The sequence below is a fragment of the Fusarium subglutinans genome, assembly GCF_013396075.1.
Source record: "Fusarium subglutinans strain NRRL 66333 chromosome Unknown NRRL66333_c0000004, whole genome shotgun sequence".
Classification (NCBI taxonomy): Eukaryota; Fungi; Ascomycota; class Sordariomycetes; order Hypocreales; family Nectriaceae; genus Fusarium; species Fusarium subglutinans.
Window position 1 is genome coordinate 588449 of NW_023502067.1, and position 21983 is coordinate 610431.

The following is a 21983-nucleotide window of genomic DNA, read 5'->3' on the forward strand; positions in this document are numbered from 1 at the left end:
CTTCACAATGGCGCGCAAACGAACAAAGAAGAGAACCCACTTGGGTGCCAGCAACCCCGAGGTTGACTCTGCCGGCCATGCATCCGCGAAGGATCCCAAGAGCATGGTTATTCGAATTGGCGCTGGTGAAGTCGGTTCCAGCGTTAGCCAGCTTGCGGCCGATGTGCGAAAGGTCATGGAGCCTGGTACTGCGGCTCGATTGAAGGAGAGACGTGGGAACAGACTAAAGGATTACGCTTCTATGTGTGGTCCTTTGGGTGTTACGCACTTGATGCTGTTTTCGAGATCGGAGAGTGGGAATACCAATTTGCGAATGGCCTTGACGCCTCGAGGACCTACGATGAACTTTCGCGTGGAGAAATACTCGCTGTGCAAGGATGTTCAAAGAGCTCAGAAGCACCCCAAGGGCGGCGGCAAGGAGTTCATCACTCCTCCTCTGGTAAGAAGTCGTCAATTGTCGTTGACAAGCCTTTGCTAACCATTTACAGTTGGTCATGAACAACTTTACCCGCCCAGACTCGACTAGCAAGTCGAAAGTTCCTAAGCACCTTGAATCGCTTGCCACGACCGTCTTCCAATCCCTCTTCCCTCCCATCAACCCCCAAGCTACACCGCTCAAGTCGATCCGACGAGTCCTGCTGCTGAATCGCGAGCAATCGGAGGAAGACGACGGTACATTCATCATTAACTTCCGACACTATGCCATCACAACAAAGTCAACCACAGTATCCAAGCCTCTACGGAGATTGAACGCTGCTGAGCAATTCGTCACTACAAAGACAAGCCGGAAGGGCAAGATGCCTAATCTGGGTAAACTTGAGGATGTCGCGGACTTCTTGATCGGAGGCGAAAACGGCGATGGATACATGACGGATGCGACTAGCGGCAGTGAGATAGATACGGACGCTGAAGTTGAGGTCCTGGACTCTACAACTCGAAAGGTCTTGTCTGCAAAGGCCCGACAAGCAGCCGCCCAGAACGAAGCCGAGCCCGAGGCGGAAGAGGAGAACGTAGAGCGCCGCGCCGTCAAGCTCGTCGAACTCGGACCCAGAATGCGTCTCCGACTAACCAAGGTCGAAGAGGGCCTCGCCGACGGCAAGGTCATGTGGCACGAGTACGTTCACAAGAGCAAGGAAGAGATCAAAGAGCTCGAGAAGCGATGGGAGAAGCGCCACCAAGAGAAGGAGGCACGAAAGAAGGAGCAAAAGGCCAACGTTGAGCGCAAGAAGGCAGCCAAGGCCAAAGACGGCAAGAAGGATGACGACAAAGAAGACGAGTTCGAGTATGAGTACGATAGTGACATGGATGTGGATGAGTTTGACAGTGAGGGTCTGGCGGGTGACGCCGAGTTCAAGGTCAATGAGAAGATGGAGGAGGATGGAGAGTGGGAGGACGAGCAGGAGGAGATTGCCAATAGCTGAGTGGAAGAGGATTAGATGGTTGGAGATTGCATGCTTTGGTTTGGCGTTGTATATAATGGATTGGGCAATGAATACCTTTGTGATTCTTGTGATTGCATGATATCTCGTTTCGTGGGTTTGTCAAGTTTGGCAAAGATGTGTTATTTGCAGTTGAGGCTTGTGGCTGAGAACTTAAATCTGCACACAGAACCTACCTTACCTAGTCAAGTTTGGCAAACCGTTACATTAGAGCTGCTCGTGATTATACAGATTGTATCGTACCTTACCTTGTGCTGTCGCATCTCACATTGAACTTGAAACGTGAAAGTGCACCATCGCCCTTGCATGACTGGTTTAGGGTAAGCATGAGGCCAGAAACCCCATGCGAACCTGCAAAAGACAAGATATTCACTCTTCAACTTTCAACAATTCATCATCAAATTCCTCAGTTAATTTACTGGGTATTCTCACTTCATTCGTATCTTGGGGGATCAGAGGCAGCAATATCTGCCCACTACAGCCTCACTTTCGCCCAAAGACCAGGATCAAGTTGTCGTGCCAACTGTGTTCCACGAAGAGTCTCATCACGCGCCTCACTATTCGACACATCATTCAACACATCGTTGCCATTGACATCAGAAAACATGCTTCGCATACCGTCAAGAACTCTAAGGGCTTTCGGTCCATCGCCCAGGCGAGCACCGGCCGGCGTGCGCTTCTCGTCAACTCAGACATCAACGTCCAGCAACGCTCGTTATGTCTGGTCGTCCGCAGCAGTTATTGGCACTGGCACTGGTTTTTATCTCCTCAGCGGCAAGGGCACGTCAAAATCTTTGACAAATGAGGTCCCCAGCCTGAAGGAGTTCTCTTCGGAGGATCAAATCCCGACCAATTCACCTGTCAAGGAGTTCGTCATGGAGGACGCAGATGCCAAGCTGCGTGAAGATGCTCACACTTTTGTCTTCGACGGGAACGGAGGTGTCAAGGGACGAGTGGACTTTGCTCGCCTTGGCAGCAATAATCCGATGGAGGATGAATGGGATCTCAAGATAGCCAAGGGCGTCGGCGGAACGAACACTCTGTATGCTGGAGTTTACGATGGACATGCGTGAGTGACCTGGAAGCATTGGACGTGAGCGATACTAACACAAGTGAAAGAGGATGGGCAACATCTAAAGTGTTGAGAGCTGCTCTTGTCCCATACGTGTCGAATGCCTTGTCACGCATCACACCCACCAGCTCAAATGAGCTAGTAGACGATGCAATCAAGAAGGCATTCGTCCGTCTTGACGATCGCATCTTCAGCAACGCACAAAAAGCGCTCGAATCAGGCCATGACCAAGGCTCTGCCGCCGTCATCATCGCTGTCGCACCCGCTATAGCTGGATCTTGTGCTCTTCTAACCATGTACGAACCCATGACGTCTACTCTACGCACCGCTGTCGCAGGCGACTCCCGTGCTGTTCGCGGCATGTGGTCTCCCAACACAAGCAAATACGAAGTCGATATTCTGAGCAAAGACCAAACTGGCTTCAATCAGGACGAGGTTGACAGGCTCGACAAGGAACATCCTGGAGAGATCAAGGACATGATTAACCCCGCGTCCGGTCGACTCTTTGGAATGGCAATCACGAGAGCGTTTGGCGATCACAGATGGAAGTGGCCAGAAGAACTCATTCGCAAAGTTAAGGACGATTTCTACGGTACTGGACCGCGACCAAGTGCCAAGTCGCCGCCTTACATGACAGCCCGACCGGAAGTAACAACACGGAAGATCCAGACAGAAGACTTTGTCATTCTCGCGTCCGACGGTCTTTGGGACATGATGAGCAACCAGGATGCCGTGTCATGCGTGTCGCGCTGGCTAGTCGCCAAGAAGAATGGCAAGCCCGAACCCTTCAAGGAGACCAAGTTTGAGGGAAGACTGGAAGATGGATGGGCAGCTACGCCAGAGCATCAGGTCATTGAGGATCTGGACAACGCGGCTGTTTGCTTGGTCAAGAATGCTCTTGGAGGATCAAGACGGGGATTGTTCCTGGGAGCGATGACGATGTATCCGCCCATGAGTCGGAATGTGAGAGATGACATGACTGTGCAGGTCATCTTCTTCAAGGACCCATATGAGAAGAAGTAGGCAGAGCGTATTGTGAGTGATTGGTCTCACTGTTTGTTAGGAGTACAAAAAGAAAGGCCTCAGAGGGAGTCGAACCCTCGCTGGCGGAATAAGAACCCGCAGTCATAGCCTAGCTGCCGCATTACAAAGTGCTCTCAGATTATGTTCTAGAGGCGCTCAACTCGATCAATTGTATAATGTCCAAGACACTTCGATTCCTCTTGTTCTATCATTGTAGACATGAGCTGTGTGCTTTGAACTGGGTTGCTAGGTACACCTTTTGAGGTTCACGTGGTGATTTCTGGCCATGGGATGTAGTACACGCACCTCTTATTTGGTGCAAGCTTCTAACTCATAAGTCTCACGACATGTAAAGCAGCCAATAGCAACTTGATTGAGCCCCAATGGATTGAGCGATGATTGAATAGATGATGAATAATCGAAATGGCTCTCTCCGAGCCTTTGTCAAATGTCTTGACATCTCAAAGAACCGCCGTTGATCGCTTTCAATCACATATGCAACCCTCAGCTCCTCTTCCTCAACAATTGAACTTCAACTTTGCCATTCTCGCCCGACCTCTTGATACCACAGACATCGCTGTCCCTACCAGTCACCTTCGCCCACTTCTCAACCTCATCATCCAGCATCATGTTAGCCCCGTCGGCAAAGTCAGTCAATTGTGCTGTCTGCGCAAGAGTATGCCATGTCTTCCCAAGCGCTGAAGCCTTCGTCTTTAGCATAAAAAGAGCAATCGTTGAAAAGACGAGCCCAAGATGTACCGCAACAAGAATGAGAACAATAATTAGCCCAGTCCACCTAGTCGGTATAAGCCGATCTTGCGTGTGTATAGTGTTCACAGGGTATTTGAGGTCATATTCTTCAAGCCAGTTGTAATACACCATCTGATACAGCCGAGTCATCAGACCTTGAACCGCCATGGCAGGATCTTCCGTTTCCTGTATGATACTTTGGAAGAGTGAGATATGTGCAGGATTTGATGCCCATCCTTGCTCGACTTCCTGTGCTGGCGACATCATACCCCAAGTCGTGCTGGACATTGATGGATGTTCGAGCCTCAGAGTCCTGTAGTATGGATCGTGCGTCGGTCCATCTTCCATCGGAACTCCCTCGACAAAGTCTACAAGACGAGAACTGACGTTCAGGCGCGGTCCGATATCGAGTTCAAGAATCCCGCGCTTCGTGGAATCTTCCTTGTTCCCAAGTTGGAGATGAGCCCTGTCAATCTTGCCAGCATTGAGGCTGGGGTCCTTAGTCGTTTGACGCCCGGTCATGCTGACGTTGTATATCTGTGCAGGGTATGTGTTGAAGAAACAAAACGAAGCACTTAGAACATGATCCCCATTGGTATCGTATGCTTTGGTCCATACATCCCCCATCTCATAAGTCAGATTCCGTAGACGTTTGGGTGGGGGTCCTCCATTAGTATCCCTAAACCCGCCAGTAGCAACGTTGGTCGTTGAATTGACGACGAGCATTGCCTGGAAGCTGTGTTTCCTCCCCGTCTTGGGATCTATTGCAAGTTTGGGCTGGGGCATGAAAGAGCCGGAATAGTCGCATAGAGACACAGGCCAACCTGTCAGTTCGCCCTCATCTCGACAATACAACATGCACTCAGACGGCCCTGTCGTATTCAGAATCGCTGACACGCTATCTTTCGGGTCTCCGAAGTGCGGACTAATCATTCCGTGGGCAGAAATACTCGAGTTCTGCAACGGAGGGGCGCGACAAACGGTACGGACATTGGCTACTAGAGCAGGTCCGTTGTAGGACTCAAGCGATGTTCTCGAGGCCGCTCCTGAAAATGGCAGCATGGCACGATAAACATCACCAGTGTCACCGTACTGGGACTTCCCAATTCGATCCTCTGCGAAGCGCCATTGGGCAGATGGCTTGGATCCCCAGTACGTAGGACCCTCGTAGTTGAAGCGCCAATCGGCCGGGTGTTTGGAGGCGATAGCCCGGTCATGCGTCACGCCTGGGGAGGCGACCTTTGCTGTAGTAAAGTCAGAGAGGAGAATGGTGGAGAAGAATGTCGAGATCGCCATGATAGTCAAGCCCAAGATAATGATGAATGAGTACAGGATGCTTAATGGGTTCCCTGCAGTTTGCCTGAGGACTGCTGGGAAGATGTTGACGAAGCCCGACTTTGAAGCTCTCTCGAAGGACAGCACAGGTACATCACTAAAGCGAACGCCTGTAGTCTCAAGTATAATAGCCGACAGTGCAGAGGAGACAACGCCAACTTGGACTGCGATGGAAGTGCGTATGACGGCAGAACAGATAGTGGCGACTCTGGCGGCCCAACCGCCTGTGACAATGGTCTTCCAGAACTGCGGCTCATTGCGACCATGCGCTAGATCAGCACCACGCCAGAGATAAACGAGAAAGCCGCATGAAGCAAGGGTGAAAGCGGTTCCAAGTACAAGGGAGAGAAAGCTAAAGAGCCCGATGCTCTGCCATAGAGTGAAGCGTCGTCGTGAAGGGCATGGTTCCGAGTCGAGCAAGCTTTGACGAGAGCTACATTGAGTATCTGCGGGATTCGTATCTTGAACCTCGATTGTCTCGTTTTGATCTGGTCTATGGGAAGTTAGAATGGGAGGGCTGAGATAGGCGGGCGGTTAGTGTAGGTGTTACCTCGTGGACTCGGTGTGCTGCGCTTGGTACTCAGCCATATTTACTCAATCACTACTATAGCAAGCCTGATTAAGTCTCGGAGATTTAGAGGCGGGGAAGGCACTGAATAAGGGATTTAAGCAGATTTAATGCTCCTGCCTGGACTCAAAATAGATCAAAGATCGACATTGCTTACCCGCCCCCAGCCCCAGCGGCTGAGCTGAACATGCAGCTTTCAACCTCTCGCATACACCAATCAACCCAAAGCCTTACTGGGATCAGTGGATGAGCCGTGAAACTATACGTCACTCATCACTTGGCGAGTGAGCGGAGGTATATTCACAACTGCATATCATATACCACTTCTGTCTCAACTTGTTCGAAATGAAACATATTCTCACGGAGCGAGAAAACCTCCGTCACACAATACTACCACAGCTCTAGCGTTGCCCTGTTGTGACGAATTCTATTAGGATCTTACAATCATGATTGTATGGTCTGATGGTGTAAGAGTACTTGGCTGTTATATGCAGCATTTCATCTCATGACATCCTACTTCTTAGGATTGTTGATAGGTGTTACGGGCGACCCGGTCTTGAAAAAAGCCTTGATATTGTCAAAAGCCTCTCTCTCCCCTCTCTGGAAAGCTACATCCGTCAGACCACCAGCATGAGGCTGAATAACGACTTTATCACTTGTTCTGAAGTAGTCATTCAGATCAGGCTCATTCAAAAAGACATCGAGTCCAGCACGGGTAATCTTGCCATTTTCCAAGGCTTCGATAAGGGCATGTTCGTCGATGATAGCTCCACGTGCTGTGTTAACGATGAAAGCACCGTCTTTCATGGCTTCAAATTCTTTCGTTGAGATAAGATTCTCTGTTTCCTTGTTCAAAGGACAGTTGACCGAGACGACATCCGACTGGGAGAGTAAGTCGTGCAAAGATGAGCAGTACGTAGCGCTGTATTTTGCTTCTTCCTCTACACTCAACTGCCGACGGTTGTAGTACTTGATGTGCATGTTGAAAGCAATAGCTCGCTTGGCAAGATACTTTCCAATAGCACCCATGCCTATGATCCCGAGTGTCATGCCTGAAGGATCTTTACTTGGAACAACAGGACCCCGCCAGTTTCCCTCACGCACTGAGCGTTCACCGCGGTATGTATCTCTCACAACAGCCAAGATGAGAAATAGAGCCATATCAGCGGTAGCTTCAGCAACAGCATCCACGCTGTTGCAGAGCCAAATCCCTTCTTGAGTCAACCAGTCAACATTGAAATCATCGTAGCCGGCTGCTGCTGAGGTGATAATCTCGCAATGAGGAGTGAGGAGTTTAAAGATGTCTTGGAAGGGACGATAAGGAGCTCTGCCCATTCTGACGATGAAGGCGTCGATAGGGCCGTGTTGCTGGAGCATTAGAGGCAGCTTCTCTAAGGCTTCCTGGAGATTACCAGCATCAAGGACCTGAGTTCAAGTGATTAGCTTTCGGGCCAGGTTTTAGCGGGCAGAAGTACTGAGGGGACTCTTTTGACTAACGTCATAATCAAAATCCTTCTTGAAGTCTTCGATGTACTCATCACTAATGTATTCAGGTTTTCCGAGAGCGACTACGCGGGGTTTTCTTTCTGCGTTGATTCCTGATGCCATGGTTGTAAAGATTATTTGACTGGCCAAGCTTATAAGAATTGTTCCAGAAATAAAATCTGCACGTCCATCAAAGTTCTTGACGGGTATGACCAGCGAGCGCTGAATGTGCAGATGAAGAGTCACGAGGCTTGGTCAATTTGAGGTTGAAGTGGAGATGTAACCGGCATCTATTCTGGATGCCGATCCACGTTGCAGGCTACGAATAATACCCATCTCAACCCGAAAAATGTAAGAGATATATGGAGTTGACGAGGACTTGTAGAAAATAAGCTTTGCAACAGTCATAAGCGTGAATACGGGCCGGGCTAAGTGGTAACCGTCAGCTTCTTTGAAAGCTTAAAATGAATATGTCTGAACTTTTGAATATCAGCCGAATAGCTACCACTCAAGCTTCAAACAAAGCTGACGGATTCAACAAAAGGAATGAACCAGGACTGAAATAAGAATTAACGGGCTTGAGCTACCGATAAGAGATTATTCTCTATATCTATTAGAGTGCTTGCCCCAAATGAAATAAAAAGATAGATCATGTTCAATGAGACACAATAACTGGAAGTTTTCTCAGATTGCTTTGAGTCATCCATTAGCTTTCTATGAATTTCTAGTTATCATGAGCTTTCCTTCGGGTCTTCCTACTTCTTCATAGTAGAGTGGCCTTTACACTTCGTCTTCACAGCCCAATTCACAGGCAAGACATCAAGTCAGCCTCATGAGGGGTTGGCCACCTCCCTCTTGCACAGCCCGGTTGAGAAAACCCGCGACTGTGGTCACTCTCATTTTTTCTTCAATCTTCGTTCCCATTCAAAATAAGGAAAATGTCTGCCAGCAAAGATTCTCGACTCTATGCACCTCTGGATCGGTCACGACGGCAGATCCGCCTCGTCGAGATTCTCTCTACCAAACCAAAAATTGTCTGCAACCTTACCACCGTATCACTCGACGAAGATACCAAGTTCGGCGCGATATCATATCTCTGGGGCGAGAAAGGAAAAAACAGAACCAGTTACTGTTAACGGCGTGGAGCAATTCATCACACCAAGCCTTGCAAATGTACTGGAATATGCACCTTATCACTGGGCCAATGCATTTCCTGAAAGAGACTCTAGGTCTTGCCGGCTTTGGGCAGATGCACTGTGCATCAACCAAGACGATGACCTTGAGAAGGGCCATCAAGTGCAGCTGATGAGGTTCATATATCCGGCCGCGGAAGCTGTATTTTCCTGTCTTGACATAGAAGCTTCACAGTCGGATATTCGTCTAGCCTTCAGGACTTGTGAAACACTAGCCAAGGCAGCTGTCGAACGCGGCCTCGTTCGCTCAGCCATCGATATATATGCTACCATAGAAGACAGACATATACAGGAGTTGCAATGGCCCTTACGGCATCTGTTATGGGATGAGAATTGCCCAGTCAAGCCCTAAGAGTTCGCGGACGCAGAGCAGGCCATGCACAGAATGTTGAAATCGAATAACTGGGAGCGAGCTTGGGTTTTCCAGGAACTAGTTCTCTCGAGACGCGTCGTTGTGATCCATCAGCTTCTGTCTATTGATTTGAAATTCCTGCTGGATGCTCAAGACTGCATTGGCATCATCAAAGAAATGGCTGATGGATCGGATGTGGACCAGACCTACCAGTAATTCTGGAATATATATTGGTAGAGGTTCTTGACGCTGAGACAAGTTGACTGGGCATGGGTGTACGTCCACGAAGCAACAAAGGCTGATGAATCTGTCATTCGATCGATGCGGGGCATTCTGCTTCTCGTGGGCGGGATGTATCGTGCCAAGAATCCAAAGGACCATGTCTACGCTTTACTAGGGTTAACGACTATGCACATGGAGCCTGATTATACTAGCACGACGACTGTTGCGTCTGTGTACGCTGAGGTATGTGCGGAAGTATTGAGGTCGCAACAATCAGTGAAACGTTGGCCGTTTTGCTTTCTTTCTGGAGCAGGTCTCGCACGCCAGGGCCAAAACCAAGAATACATCTTGCCATCCTGGGTATATAACTTCCCCGAGACATTCAGTGAAAACAAAGTGCCCCGAGTCTTATTCACAAGCTATAAGGTGCCAAACTACGACAGCAGGGAAGAGTGGGATGACCTGGAACCAGCGAGTATTCGTGGGGATACTTTGACCTGTTCTGCAGTATTCTTTCATACCATCATCGATACAAGTCCTCCGCTTAAAGCATCATGCGATGGCTGGTTGAGATTTGTCTCAGCTGTTTTCAGAATGATACACCGACCTATAACACAGAGGACCCTCATCCACTTTGGACACTCGCCCGAGTGTTCGGGGCCGACGATGATCACCTAAATATATGGGAAAGACCAGTGGCCACTCGACTGGTTCGGATCCTTCAGTATCTTCTATTCATATGCCAAGTACCGACTAATGATGACGGCAGCCAAGAAAGCCGAAGTAGTTGCAGAAGACCTTCTTGATAAGTTTCCCGAAAATATCATGTACCAAGACGATGAACAACCACCAGAGAACCGCAAAAGAAACGAAAGCACCAAGCAGATCTACCAAGAACTTATTTGTCAGATAAGAGACAAGAATTCTTTCTGGAACAACATGGACAATCAACAAGTACAACCAGATATCAATGCTTGCTTCAAGTTAGAGCCAGCGATCGGTCTCACGGACAGCGGCGAGTTTGTTATGCTTTCGCGTGTGGCAAAGATAGGCGACCAAGTGGTTCTAATTCCAGGATATTGGCAGCTTTGATTGGTACGGAAAGTGGACAATCACTTTGTCTACGTTGGGGACTGCTGGTCTGCAAGACCAACGCAAGAAGTCGCGGAACTGGCCCGCGAAAAAGAAATGAAAGCGATAGAGATACGGTGATGCAAGACAGCCCAGATTGCAGAATGTTCTACTATTACAGCACAGTAGAGTACGCGCGGACTTGGACCCCTGAGCACACCATCTTCAGGCGTTGGACACGAACTGCCCTGCAAGGCCAAGCTAGCTATTATATTACACTGACGTTTAGATACAGCCACTGGTTTCTTAGCTTCACAATGATTGATAAGGGGGGAGCACTTCAGCATCAAATAGTTTCAAGGCTTAGATCGTTCAGAGGCAAATACCAGTTTTTGATATTAATTAAACCGCAACGAGCTTAGGCCAGAATTCACATGAACAAACCCAACTCAGCAAGGTGCTAGACTAGGTACGTAATGGGGCACCACTGACTGCCCATCCGGCCGTGCTTGCCGAAGTGTAGTGTAGGACCCCTGTTTTGGAGCTTGTACGAGAAAAGCAGCTGTTTTCTCAAGTCGAATGCGGCTGGAATTTTAGTATGAAGCTAGTGATTCAGGAGAACAAGAGGTTTCTTCCAGGATGATGATCCTAACTCAGTCAGAGGCGCCCGCACTGGCATGCCTTGTATATCCGAATCGCATAAGCTTCGATACACATAATTGCTTTTTTGCTGGGTGCTTTTCCTTTTCGTGGATCCATTTGGCACGAGATCTGGATCAAAATCGAACGATTCAAAAGGTCAAAACTCCGAACCAAGAATCGCGGGTGTGCGGGCGGGCGCCTCCGGTCTGCCGTTTGGCTAGAGAGCGGGAGCCCTGGGGGGTTAGTTAGCCACTTCCGCGTTTACGTTTGGTGGCGGGAGGGGAATTTTCTGGACGATTCGTGTTATGTAAGGGAGAAAGAGTTTTTAATACAGAAGAATGGATTGTTACATAAAAGGTGTTTGGCTTGTGACTGAAGACTGCAGGCATCTAGACTTGAGAAGCAAAGAAAGAATGTTGATGGTCTTGGAGGGCTGAGAACAAGTCTTGGCAACTGCCAGGAACCATTTCGACGAACCAACAGAGTTATTCGAGCAGCCAATGAATAAATGGCATTGTTCAATACTCGACGATATCTATCAAATCGACGTCCCATGTCGTCGTACCGAATATCCAGAGGCACAGCTTCCGCAGCGTTACGTTGTGTAAGCGAGGTTTGATGCAATCCAAGGATATCCCATGTCCACAGGGGCTCTGGGTAATGGTTCCGTAGTCACGGCTCAGGAACCAAGATATTTTTAAAGTTTCACAAATGAAAACGCGAGACTGACACCATCCATCGATTACCACAGAGAACAGCTCTCATCTCAATCTGTTGGTTCATTCAGCTTAGATCAAACAATGTAGATCACTTTCCAATTCTAACCAAGATACGAGAGATTTATTTTCTCGATGCGCCATAAAACTAAAAGTAAATCTGCATCTTAAAACTCTGCTGCCCCAAGGCTCAAGCCATGTGTGTCATATCTCCCCTAGCTGCCAGGCCAGGTCAGGCCCCTCGCGCAAGCCACCACAGAACTAAACTCCTTCTAGACCTCGAGTGCATTTCCCAACACACCACTTCCCACTGCTGCAGCTCCAAAGTGCCGAAACAGCCCAGAGAAGTGAGTGGGTGGGATAATTTACGATACGTTTCCAGAAGGGAAAGAAGAAAACTCTGTATCAGTGACAGTCACGATAATAATAATAATTTGCTAACTGTGAACGTCCGTAGCTTCCGCACGGCTCATCCGTTCCGTTTCCGAGCTCACTTCTTCCCTCCTCTTCCTCTTCCTCCTCCCACTCCCACTCGGTCGCCTTCACCCTGTGGAGTTGCATTACAGTCCGAAATTCTTCTAGTTCGAAGGGGGGGGGGAAGAGAAAAAGCAGGAAAACGTTAGGTTCCATTTAGGTGGTAAATTAATACCTACCTTACCTTAGGTAGATAGCTTGGGCTTGGCTTTGTATAAGGAGTTTAAGTCACCCGCGATCCAAGTTTACGGTTTCCTCTAGTTTCTTGCTCTAAGGAAACAAAGATTTGATGGTGCGAGAAACCGTCTCTTTCATGGAGAACAGAACAGAGTCTAACTAGACCCTACGCTCCATCTCGTTCGCTATGACGGACCCAAAAGTCGCCCAGGCTATTGCCGATGGACGAGTCCCCAAGGGAGTAACGGCGGCTTACCTCAACCAGTCCAAAGATGCACCCGCCATTGTGGGTATTATCTTGGTGACTTGTATAACGAGTATCATTGTTCTTGGCCGTCTTGCATCGCGAGCATTCCTCATCCGACGATTTGGCCTCGATGATTCTCTGACTTTGCTATCATGGGTAAGTTCTTTGCTCTCTCTCTTAATTCTCCGACTCCCATCGCGGGTGCAGATCCCTCCCCACTGGTGTAGCATCGTCGACAAAACTGACAGATCGGTTAGGTTTGCTTGGTAGTATTCGTTGGCCTGTGCATCAGGCTCATCCAGCTGGGTTCTGGACGACATTTCGCCTATATCGAATATGTTCTCGACATGCCGACCATTGAATACACCGAAGTTCTCGACTTTGGCGCCCATATCGTCTATACCGTTGCGCTGTTGTTCTGTCGAATGTCCGGTTTGGCCTTCTATCACCGACTGTGCGCCGTACACGACCGTCTTCGACTCTCCATCAAGATCGTGTTTGGGATTTTGATCGCTGGTTTCCTACCACAAGTTTTCCTTATCATCTTTCATTGCACGCCTGTTACGGGGCTTTGGCCGTATGAGTGGCAGCCTGATTTTGACAAGTATACCTGCTTGCAATGGGGACTGGTTTATAGCGTCAATTCGTCGGTGTCGCTGGTCTGCGACTTGTTGCTCTTTGGTATCCCAATTGTGATGCTTCGGGTATTGGAGATGCCAAGAAAGCGAAAGATTCAATTGGGGTGCATTCTTTTGCCTGGTATTAGTGTTATTGGCATCTCTATCACACGACTGGTGTTTGTCATTGAAGGGCAATGGAACGCCGACGAGTCTTGGGCTTGTAAGTCAATCACATATCAGCAAGAAAACTTGTCTAACACCTCGCAGATAACCCAATGCTGGCCATTGAAGTCAGTGAGATCGGCGCCACTCTCATCGCCCTCTCAGTCCCAGGCGTCAAGCCCCTGTTCGACAAGTTCATCCTCCGACGAGACATCACCCAGGGCGAGAGCACAGGAAAGTCACGATACGCACAGCAACACAGCTCCAAGGGCGGCACAGCACTTCGATCACTCCACTTCCGCCCCGAACACGACGTCCTCACCAGTCGCGACACGTCTGCCGAGGGGATCAAGACGTATCGCAGCACGAAGAATGTATCGGCGGATAATACGAGTGAGAACAGTGCGGATGGCATTTTGGTGCAGGTGGACTTTAGGATAAAGGAGGATACGCAGGACTCCAAAAGTGGGAGCGATGCTGGGCGGTCGTGGAAATAATGGAATGGTCTGGTTTCTTTGATGTGTGTTATGTATAAGTAAAAGTATTGGGATGGATTGCAAGCGATGACATTCAGGACGGCAATGATTGAGCGACTTTCTTCTTCTTCTTCTTCACGAATACTCTTTATGATACGGTGATATTGGATCAACTTGACACTCACTCATATTCCGTGCCTCTTCTCTGCTTCTTTTGATGTTCGGTTCTAAATGACAAAAAGACTTGGGTAGCTTTAGTACATCTTAACCATCCGTCAGACCAGTTTATTTTCACACCCTGCGGCCTGTCTCCCGACACGGCGGAACACGATCTTCAATGCGAACTGTCAGCATCCTTCCAACTTCAATGCACAAATTATTACATGCACGTCAAATCCCACTTCTAGAAGGATTCATCTCTTCTTTCGTAACAGAAACAATTCCACCTTCCATATTAATTTCATCTTCTCCATCAGACACGGCATTAACGAACCGAATATGAAGAGCCATTATATGATTATCAATCTGCGCGACTTTTCGAGCCTGACAATGCCTCGATCGAGTTTAGGCCTACCGTAAACCACAGTCCACTAAATCCTTTAGCGGCGCAGTCCGCTAAAAGCTTCTGTCAGGGTCCCCCTCCCCGGCTTGGCTGCCCCCACCCATCCCGGCTTGACTGATCCGTGGTAATCTTTCCAACAGATGCGAGGGAACCAGTGACCATGACATGGGGAATTGAATTGAATGCAAGGCCATGACATGACATTTTCTTTAGTTCAGTTAACGACGTTGTCTAGTGGCCGAATGTGCTCCCGCAGCCTCCGTCTTCGCCGATTCCCAAGTTCGCCGCTGGGGCAGCACCCTTGTAGGAGTAATTAATTAATTAATTAATGAATGAATGTGCATAGCTTACCTTACCTGTCTAGGGAATAAACAAAACAGCTTCTATTCCCTCCCTCTCTTTGCTCTGAACACCACAGCCTTTCCGTTGCTCATCAAGTACTGTTCATCATGAAGCTTCTCGGGTTGTCGTTGGCCACGGGCCTCATCGCCCAGGGCGTGAGCGCTACACCTAAGCAGTCCAAGAATGAGCCTCTGTTCGCGATCCAGCCCAACATGATCCCGTTGGAGCAGAATGCTGGGTCGCCTGATTTGTTCCCCATGCCTGACTGCAATGGCTTCAAGCTTGAGGAGGCTACTTTCACGGAGATGCAGGATGCTATGAAGGCTGGCAAGCTTACTTCTGTTCAGCTTGTGACTTGCTACCTTATGCGCACGTATCAGACCAAGGAGTACCTCAAGTAAGTCTACTGAAAAGGCCAATTGCATGGCCAATTGATGCAATTGATACCTTGAACACAGCTAACAGTGCGCAGCTCTGTTCTCCAGGTCAACCCCGATGCCTTCGCCATCGCAGCAGAGCGCGACGCCGAGCGCGCAAAGGGCAAATGCCGTGGTCCTCTGCACGGCATTCCCTTCACTGTCAAGGACAACATCGCCACCAAGGACAGTCTCGAGACCACCGCCGGCAGCTGGGCGCTCCTCGGCAACGTCGTCCCCCGCGATGCGCACGTCGTCAAGAAGCTCCGCGACGCTGGCGCTGTCCTCTTCGGCAAGGCTGCTCTCAGCGAGTGGGCTGATATGCGCAGCAACGATTACTCTGAGGGTTACTCTGGCCGCGGTGGTCAGGTTCGCAGCGCTTACAACTTGACTGTTAACCCTGGTGGCAGCTCTTCTGGCAGTGCTGTTGGTGTTGGTGCTAATGCGATTGCGTTTTCGCTCGGTACTGAGACCGATGGCAGTGGTGAGTTTTACTGAAGCTGTATTCTGTGGATTGCGCTGACGGTGTCGCAGTTATTAACCCCGCCAACCGTAATGCCCTCGTTGGTATTAAGCCTACTGTTGGTCTTACTTCTCGCGCAGGCGTCATTCCCGAGAGTGAGCACCAGGACTCTGTTGGTTGCTTTGCCAAGAACGTCAAAGATGCTGCTCTTGTTCTTGATGCTATCTACGGCGTTGATAAGCGCGACAACTACACCGAGGGCCAGAAGACCCCCAAGGGCGGTTATGCGAAGTACCTCACTGATAAGAAGGCTCTTAAGGGTGCTACCTTTGGTCTTCCCTGGAAGAGCTTCTGGGCCCTTGCCGATGAGGACATGCAGTCTCAGCTTCTCGAGCTCGTTGAGCTGATCAAGTCTGCTGGCGCCACCATCATCAATGGCACTGAGATCACCAACTACGAGACCATTGTCAGCCCTGATGGATGGAACTGGGATTACGGTACTACTCGAGGATTCCCCAATGAGTCTGAGTATACCTACATCAAGGTCGACTTCTACCGCAACATCGAGACCTATCTCAGCGAAGTCAAGAACACCAATGTCCGCAACCTTGAGGACATCGTCAAGTAAGTGCGCTGAGTATCAATTGTCTAAGTATTACTAACCATTTCAGGTTCAACAAGCAGTACGACGGTGTTGAGGGTGGCTACCCGTATAAGGACGGTAAGGGAATTCCCGCTTTCGCCTCCGGCCAAGACGGTTTCCTCGCCTCTCTCAAGTCCAAGGGCGTCCAAGACGAGAAATACTGGCAAGCCCTCGAGTTCTGCCAGACCTCTTGCCGCAAGGGTATCAACGATGCTCTCACCTACAAGGGCAAGAAGCTCTCCGGTCTTCTCGTCCCTCCCCAGGTCGCACAGGCTCCTCAGATCGCCGCCCAGGCCGGTTACCCCGTCATCACCATCCCCGGCGGTTATGCCAAGGACTCTGGAATGCCCTTCGGTCTCGGGATCATGCAGACTGCGTGGGCTGAAGCTGAGCTTGTCAAGTGGGCTAGCGCAATTGAGGATCTTCAGCGATCTACTGATGCTCCCTCGAAGCGTCGTCTTCCCAAGTTCCTTGGATACCTCGAGCGCAACGTTCCCGTGCCCTTTTAAGCCGCGAGCCAATTGATGCGCATTTTGGATCGTATATAATAGTAGATAGCAATACGTAACTTTTAATGATGTTATGGCTGAAGCCTCAATCAATGCCTACGGTCGCAATCGGACTTGCGTAACAGAAACAGAGGACATTCCATGATAGCGCCAGGCTGAACTCTCGACGATGCACTTGAGTAGAACGAGCAGCCATGTTTACGGAAGGGGGACAATATTTCTGCAAAACAATTATATGTCAAGTAAAAAGATCGAATGACATGCGGTAAAAAGATGAGGTCCTACCCGGGTTCGAACCGGGGACTTCGGAAGAATTTGAATGGTGATCAAAATCCAACGTCCTAACCACTAGACTATAGGACCTTGGGTAGAATGGCAGGCTCCAAAAGACGTGTACAAGCCAAGCCCGTTCACACTGGAGTAAGCGGCAAAAAGCGAGGTCCTACCCGGGTTCGAACCGGGGTCTTCGGAAGGCTTCTGAGGGTATCAAAATCCGACGTCATTACCACTAAACTATAGGACCAGACGATGCAAAGGCGTCAAGATGTGGTGTTTATATACGCCACCCGTACGTTTTAGCAACGCCAGACCAAGGATTGCTGATGTTCTTTACTTACTTTTAATGGGAAAATATCATCAAGATCAATGTAACTCAGTTTTGGGTTTGGTACATTACATTCTTTTACTAAATGTCAGAACAGGGTTCAGTATAATTTGTCAATTGTGCTCTCTGTCCAACAGTCTACTCCACGGCCCAGAGTCCTACTCCAGATCGGTCTGTCCGAAACTCCGAAAATATCATTTACCATATCCTTTGTCTATCAAATGTTTCAAGCAACCTCCTATAAACTTAGTCCAGCTAAAAGTGAGTCCCTAGACGTCATCAACAGTCACCCGTGTCCCTCGACAACTTACCCTTCATAAGACTCCTCCTGATCATAAGGACGCATCTGGTACCAACCGTTTTCCTTGATCTGATTCTTCACAGCCGGAGGGAGTACTTCAACTGGCTCACGACGGAGAAAGCCCTCATCCTGAAGACGAGCGACCAAGTTCTCAGGCTTGGGAAGACGGACCCGGACGGTAAGCTGCATGATGTCACCAAAGACAGTGAAGGCGTTGCGGCCATAGACAAGGTCGAGGCCATCGCGGAGGCGATCTAGTCCGAAGACCAGAGTCGGGTTGATGTTGTGTTCGTAGGTTTCGCGGCCACGAGGGATATTTTTAAGTTCAAGGCTATCGCTGCGATCACGACGTTCACGGCGGTCTTCGTTGCGTTCGCGGTCACGGTCACTATCGCGGTCACGGTCACTGTCGCGGTCACGGTCACTGTCGCGGTTGCGTTCGCTGTCGCGGTTGCGGTAACGCTTGAGTATCTCAAAGACCATGATTCCGGCTGAAGTAAGAGAGATGAGTCAAGATGAAGTTACTGAATGCTGGTGGTGAGTAGGTACTGATGATGACAAGTTGTGTGATAGCAGTGGGTGGAAACCCAATGTGAGTGTTGGTAAGTGGAAAAGAGATGACTGATAGGGAGAGGACGAAGAGGTGCAATATAAGTGAAAATCGAACAGTGCAATTTGACTCGTCTTGTGTGACTGTTCTTCAGCTTCACTGTTGTATTGAGGCTGGTACAGGTCCTGCAGTTCAATCAGAGACTCTGTTCTATGCACTGCTGTTTGTTCGCAGAACACTAAGTACTCTTGATCATCCAAACAACAATCTAGCGTTCGTCCGACCATCGACAAGTCCAATGCGGCTCCTCAGTATGGAAACCAAATAAGAAACTAATCTCATTGTCAGCATTCAAGCCACCTTTCCCTTGTTCACACCGCCAACTCCAACCCCAGCCAAGAACAAAGCCCTCACAACAGCAACCCAACCAGTGAACAGATAGTTCCCCCAGTCTTGCCATCTGAACATTGACAACTCAGACCGACCCTGTTGTCTCATACTGACAAAGACACTGATCAAGATCGCAATGTCGATGAGAAGCACGCCGCCAATGACGACTCTCCATACTTTGATGTCTGAGCTAACTCTTAGAAGGACTGCCAGCATGATGGCGACAAACGCGTATAGTGCAGCCAGTTGGTGGAATAAGAAGGCCTGGTCTGGGTTGTACGCAGACATGCTCAGTGGGATGAGGCCATCGAGAATGAATTCGGGAGTGAAGATGAGAGCGTAGACGGTTGGGAGGACGGTCAGTGGATCAACCCAGGTGAACCAGACGCGGTAGAACGTATGGACGTTGAGTTCAGACATGGTAGCTACTTTGGCGGGTTCTTTATTTCAAGTAAAGTGAGATAAAATAATCAGTTTGAAGAGAGAATTTATAGGAAGCAAATCGTAACCTGTGGGGTAGCGTCAGCAGAGGTGCGAGACCAGATTGCACATCTCGTCTTATGTCAGCTGACAATCAGAACTCGGAGAATTGCCATATAAGGCAGATTTCCCACTCAAGATACGAGAATGGTCAAGAAAGGTCTTTCTGTTGTTCAAATTCTTCCTATGCCATGCAATTCATCCGCTTATTGAAGGCCATGGGTGATTTCAGTGTCCAAGCTATCAGGGCTAAACCACCACTCAAGTACTCCAGCCCAGGGCACCCCTAGCCATATAAATCCTCCCTCTGGAGGTGCGACTCTTACGACAGCTACATGTGAAGGTTCCCGCGAGCTCTGCTCCGGCTTGGTACCAAAAAAAAGTCCCGTTGAGTCGCCTCTTGTGAGCGGCGTCTCAGCCCAGTCAAACCGAAAGCACCCAACGCTAGCCTCAGTACCATCAGCGTACCGGAACAGTAGCCCAGTCACCTTTCTGTAGGGGGTTTCAATAAAACGGCGGTTTTCCCAGTCAAGTTCTAGGATCATGCCCATATCCTTCTGATTCTTGCTCTTGCAGACAAGGACTTCTGTGATGTTTTCCAAGGACGCGGAAGAGTAGTGTATAGTACGGAGCGGGTTGAAGCTTGGCATGGTACAAAGTGGTGTTTGTCTCAACGAAGGGGCGGCGGTCTGATTGTCTAGTAATCTCGGTGCAACTATCAGAGGAATTCCATGGTCTGAGGGAGAGAAGAAGACTCGAAGTGGAGCGTTCGCGGATGTTTTCGCTACCAGGTTCCAGTGATGATGTTTGAGATGTTGCGAGGATCGTTCGTCTGGGAAACTTCCGGCAACCATGTTTCGACCTTTGCTCGTAACAAGCTGAGATATCGTCAGTTGAGTGGCTTATTGATTTCGAGAGTGATGGGAAACCTTACCGCAAGAGCTATGTCACTGTCTCTCTTGTATTCCATGAATCCCCATGGTGTCGACCGACGAAAATGCCAATCGCCCTCACCTTGAGAAGGGAGAGGCCGAGTCGTATCATATTTCTCGAACCCTCGTAGCCAGACCTCTCGAATGAACTCATCTTCTTGGACAGGATAGTAGGTCCATTTGAAGAGACTTCGGTCGTCATATTCAGAGTGCTCATTCATTCGCGTACGGTCGGCTTCTCGATGTTCCATGTTGCGATGAACATGAATTGAGACCATCTCTAAGTTGGCCCAACACACGGAATATCCAGTGGTACCAGGCTCATTGAAAGTCAGTGTTCTTAACCTGGCCTCAAGACCTCCTTCGCCCCAACCAGCATAGTAAAATGTCATTGAGTCGAGTTCAGACAGCGTTACTGGACGAGGCCAGAGAACTTGAGGGTAGATCGAAGGAGTCAACAGCTTTCGAAGCTTGAGGCCCTACGCATACTGAGTTAGCTTCTGGTACACTAAGCGGTCTCGAGTACTTACATCACTCTGGAAAGTAAGAGTTGGGTTGTTCACCGATACTGTTTGCCAATAGGATGGATACGCAGTATCTGAAGTGGCCTCGTTTGGGTCTAGAGTGACCTGTCTGATCCCCAGGTGGTCACTGGAGATGTACAGATTCCTGCAATCTGACGGAGTTATCAATTTCGCACTCTGACGGCTCGCAATACCGGAAGGATTCGTCAGTGAACGAACGTACTCCACATCATCCATTCTGACGACTGTGATCAACACTGGAAGTGACAGATCAACAAACCACTCAGTTTTGCGATGCTGTAAAGAAAGTTCCGCAATGGAGTAAAGTCTGATCAATTCGTCATCGCCAGACACGACATGCCAAAGCTCCGGTGGTAGCTTGCCATATGTTTTATGCAGGGAAACCTCTATCGATTCACGGACACGGCCTCTCCGGCTTTCATGGCTCAACGAGACATGACGATAAGAGGGCTTGGTGATAAGCCGCCACTCGTGGAGAGGAGTTCCAAAAGGAGCGACCATATCAACGCATTTCGCGTGGAAAGTAACGGCGAGTCCCCTGCTATGTTTACAGTATGGATAGACGCAGTGTCGGAAGGACATGTTGAGAGACTTATCGATGTAAGGAGGACCATCGTCTTCCTCTGAATAGATATTGAACGGTGATGACACTTGTTCATCTGGAGTTACTACAGTTGGTCAGTCAAACGCCAGAGATGCCACTCGATGTCTTGAACTTACAGGCAACAATGTTCTCTTCCTCCCGGTTGATGGGGAAGCGGCACAGTTGGCAGAGGCTCGCATCGACACATACTGGGTTTTGAAGTTGATTTTCGCCGGACATGTTTTGTGAAAGAGCAGAATCGCCCTCTGGTCGGACCTTGAGTGCCCCAGGAAGAAGAACGACGGGGTTTCAGTGCGAGTGTCACAGATTCATCGTAGAAGAGATCAAGTCTGACCAGCTCCGAGGAGTTACTTTGGGTGCTAGAGTGAGGAGAGCTCAGACATACCCAAGCTGAGGTGGTGACGTAGAACAACTAACCACGAGAGAGAAACTTGACAGTGAATCAGTCCCCCCCTTCCTGTCAGTTGACTTCAGCCCGCTGCTTCATTTTTATAGCGGTTTATTGCCCACTAATCATTATATGTCGATTGCTGCCTGTAAGATTTAGCTGTAGGCTGCTACAACATATGTTTTTCATAATGTGATTCTGAAAAACGCTAAATTTTCTGAAGCTATCTT

At 49.2% G+C, this 21983-nt stretch overlaps 9 protein-coding genes across 9 annotated transcripts; 4 read left to right on the top strand and 5 right to left on the bottom strand.

Annotated features, from left to right (window-relative positions):
- Positions 1-7: 7 nt before the first annotated feature.
- Positions 8-1421, top strand: FSUBG_1014 (mating SSF1; the record flags this gene model as incomplete). Its single annotated transcript, XM_036674688.1, has 2 exons — positions 8-439; positions 489-1421. The coding sequence occupies 2 exons, from the start codon at positions 8-10 to the stop codon at positions 1419-1421; spliced, it is 1365 nt and encodes a 454-aa protein (XP_036543600.1).
- A 623-nt stretch (positions 1422-2044) lies between these two features.
- On the top strand, positions 2045-3534 carry FSUBG_1015 (Type 2C phosphatase; the record flags this gene model as incomplete). Its single annotated transcript, XM_036674699.1, has 2 exons — positions 2045-2508; positions 2559-3534. 2 exons carry the CDS (start codon positions 2045-2047, stop codon positions 3532-3534), a joined length of 1440 nt encoding a protein of 479 aa, XP_036543601.1.
- Positions 3535-4038: 504 nt separating this feature from the next.
- On the bottom strand, positions 4039-6207 carry FSUBG_1016 (uncharacterized protein; the record flags this gene model as incomplete). Its single annotated transcript, XM_036674710.1, has 2 exons — positions 4039-6112; positions 6170-6207. The coding sequence occupies 2 exons, from the start codon at positions 6205-6207 to the stop codon at positions 4039-4041; spliced, it is 2112 nt and encodes a 703-aa protein (XP_036543602.1).
- Positions 6208-6700: 493 nt separating this feature from the next.
- Positions 6701-7795, bottom strand: FSUBG_1017 (glycerate-and formate-dehydrogenase; the record flags this gene model as incomplete). The annotated part of the gene is made up of 2 exons (XM_036674721.1): positions 6701-7612; positions 7685-7795. The coding sequence occupies 2 exons, from the start codon at positions 7793-7795 to the stop codon at positions 6701-6703; spliced, it is 1023 nt and encodes a 340-aa protein (XP_036543603.1).
- Positions 7796-12706: 4911 nt separating this feature from the next.
- Positions 12707-14045, top strand: FSUBG_1018 (integral membrane protein pth11; the record flags this gene model as incomplete). Its single annotated transcript, XM_036674732.1, has 3 exons — positions 12707-12922; positions 13024-13606; positions 13654-14045. The coding sequence occupies 3 exons, from the start codon at positions 12707-12709 to the stop codon at positions 14043-14045; spliced, it is 1191 nt and encodes a 396-aa protein (XP_036543604.1).
- Positions 14046-15035: 990 nt separating this feature from the next.
- FSUBG_1019 (uncharacterized protein) lies at positions 15036-16959 on the top strand (the record flags this gene model as incomplete). The annotated part of the gene is made up of 4 exons (XM_036674743.1): positions 15036-15325; positions 15401-15828; positions 15879-16431; positions 16479-16959. The coding sequence occupies 4 exons, from the start codon at positions 15036-15038 to the stop codon at positions 16957-16959; spliced, it is 1752 nt and encodes a 583-aa protein (XP_036543605.1).
- A 911-nt stretch (positions 16960-17870) lies between these two features.
- On the bottom strand, positions 17871-18347 carry FSUBG_1020 (uncharacterized protein; the record flags this gene model as incomplete). The annotated part of the gene is made up of 1 exon (XM_036674755.1): positions 17871-18347. One exon carries the CDS (start codon positions 18345-18347, stop codon positions 17871-17873), a length of 477 nt encoding a protein of 158 aa, XP_036543606.1.
- A 418-nt stretch (positions 18348-18765) lies between these two features.
- FSUBG_1021 (beta-mannosidase mnda) lies at positions 18766-19224 on the bottom strand (the record flags this gene model as incomplete). The annotated part of the gene is made up of 1 exon (XM_036674764.1): positions 18766-19224. One exon carries the CDS (start codon positions 19222-19224, stop codon positions 18766-18768), a length of 459 nt encoding a protein of 152 aa, XP_036543607.1.
- A 266-nt stretch (positions 19225-19490) lies between these two features.
- Positions 19491-21584, bottom strand: FSUBG_1022 (uncharacterized protein; the record flags this gene model as incomplete). The annotated part of the gene is made up of 5 exons (XM_036674775.1): positions 19491-20162; positions 20219-20695; positions 20747-20885; positions 20964-21429; positions 21482-21584. 5 exons carry the CDS (start codon positions 21582-21584, stop codon positions 19491-19493), a joined length of 1857 nt encoding a protein of 618 aa, XP_036543608.1.
- Between the last annotated feature and the right edge of the window lie 399 nt (positions 21585-21983).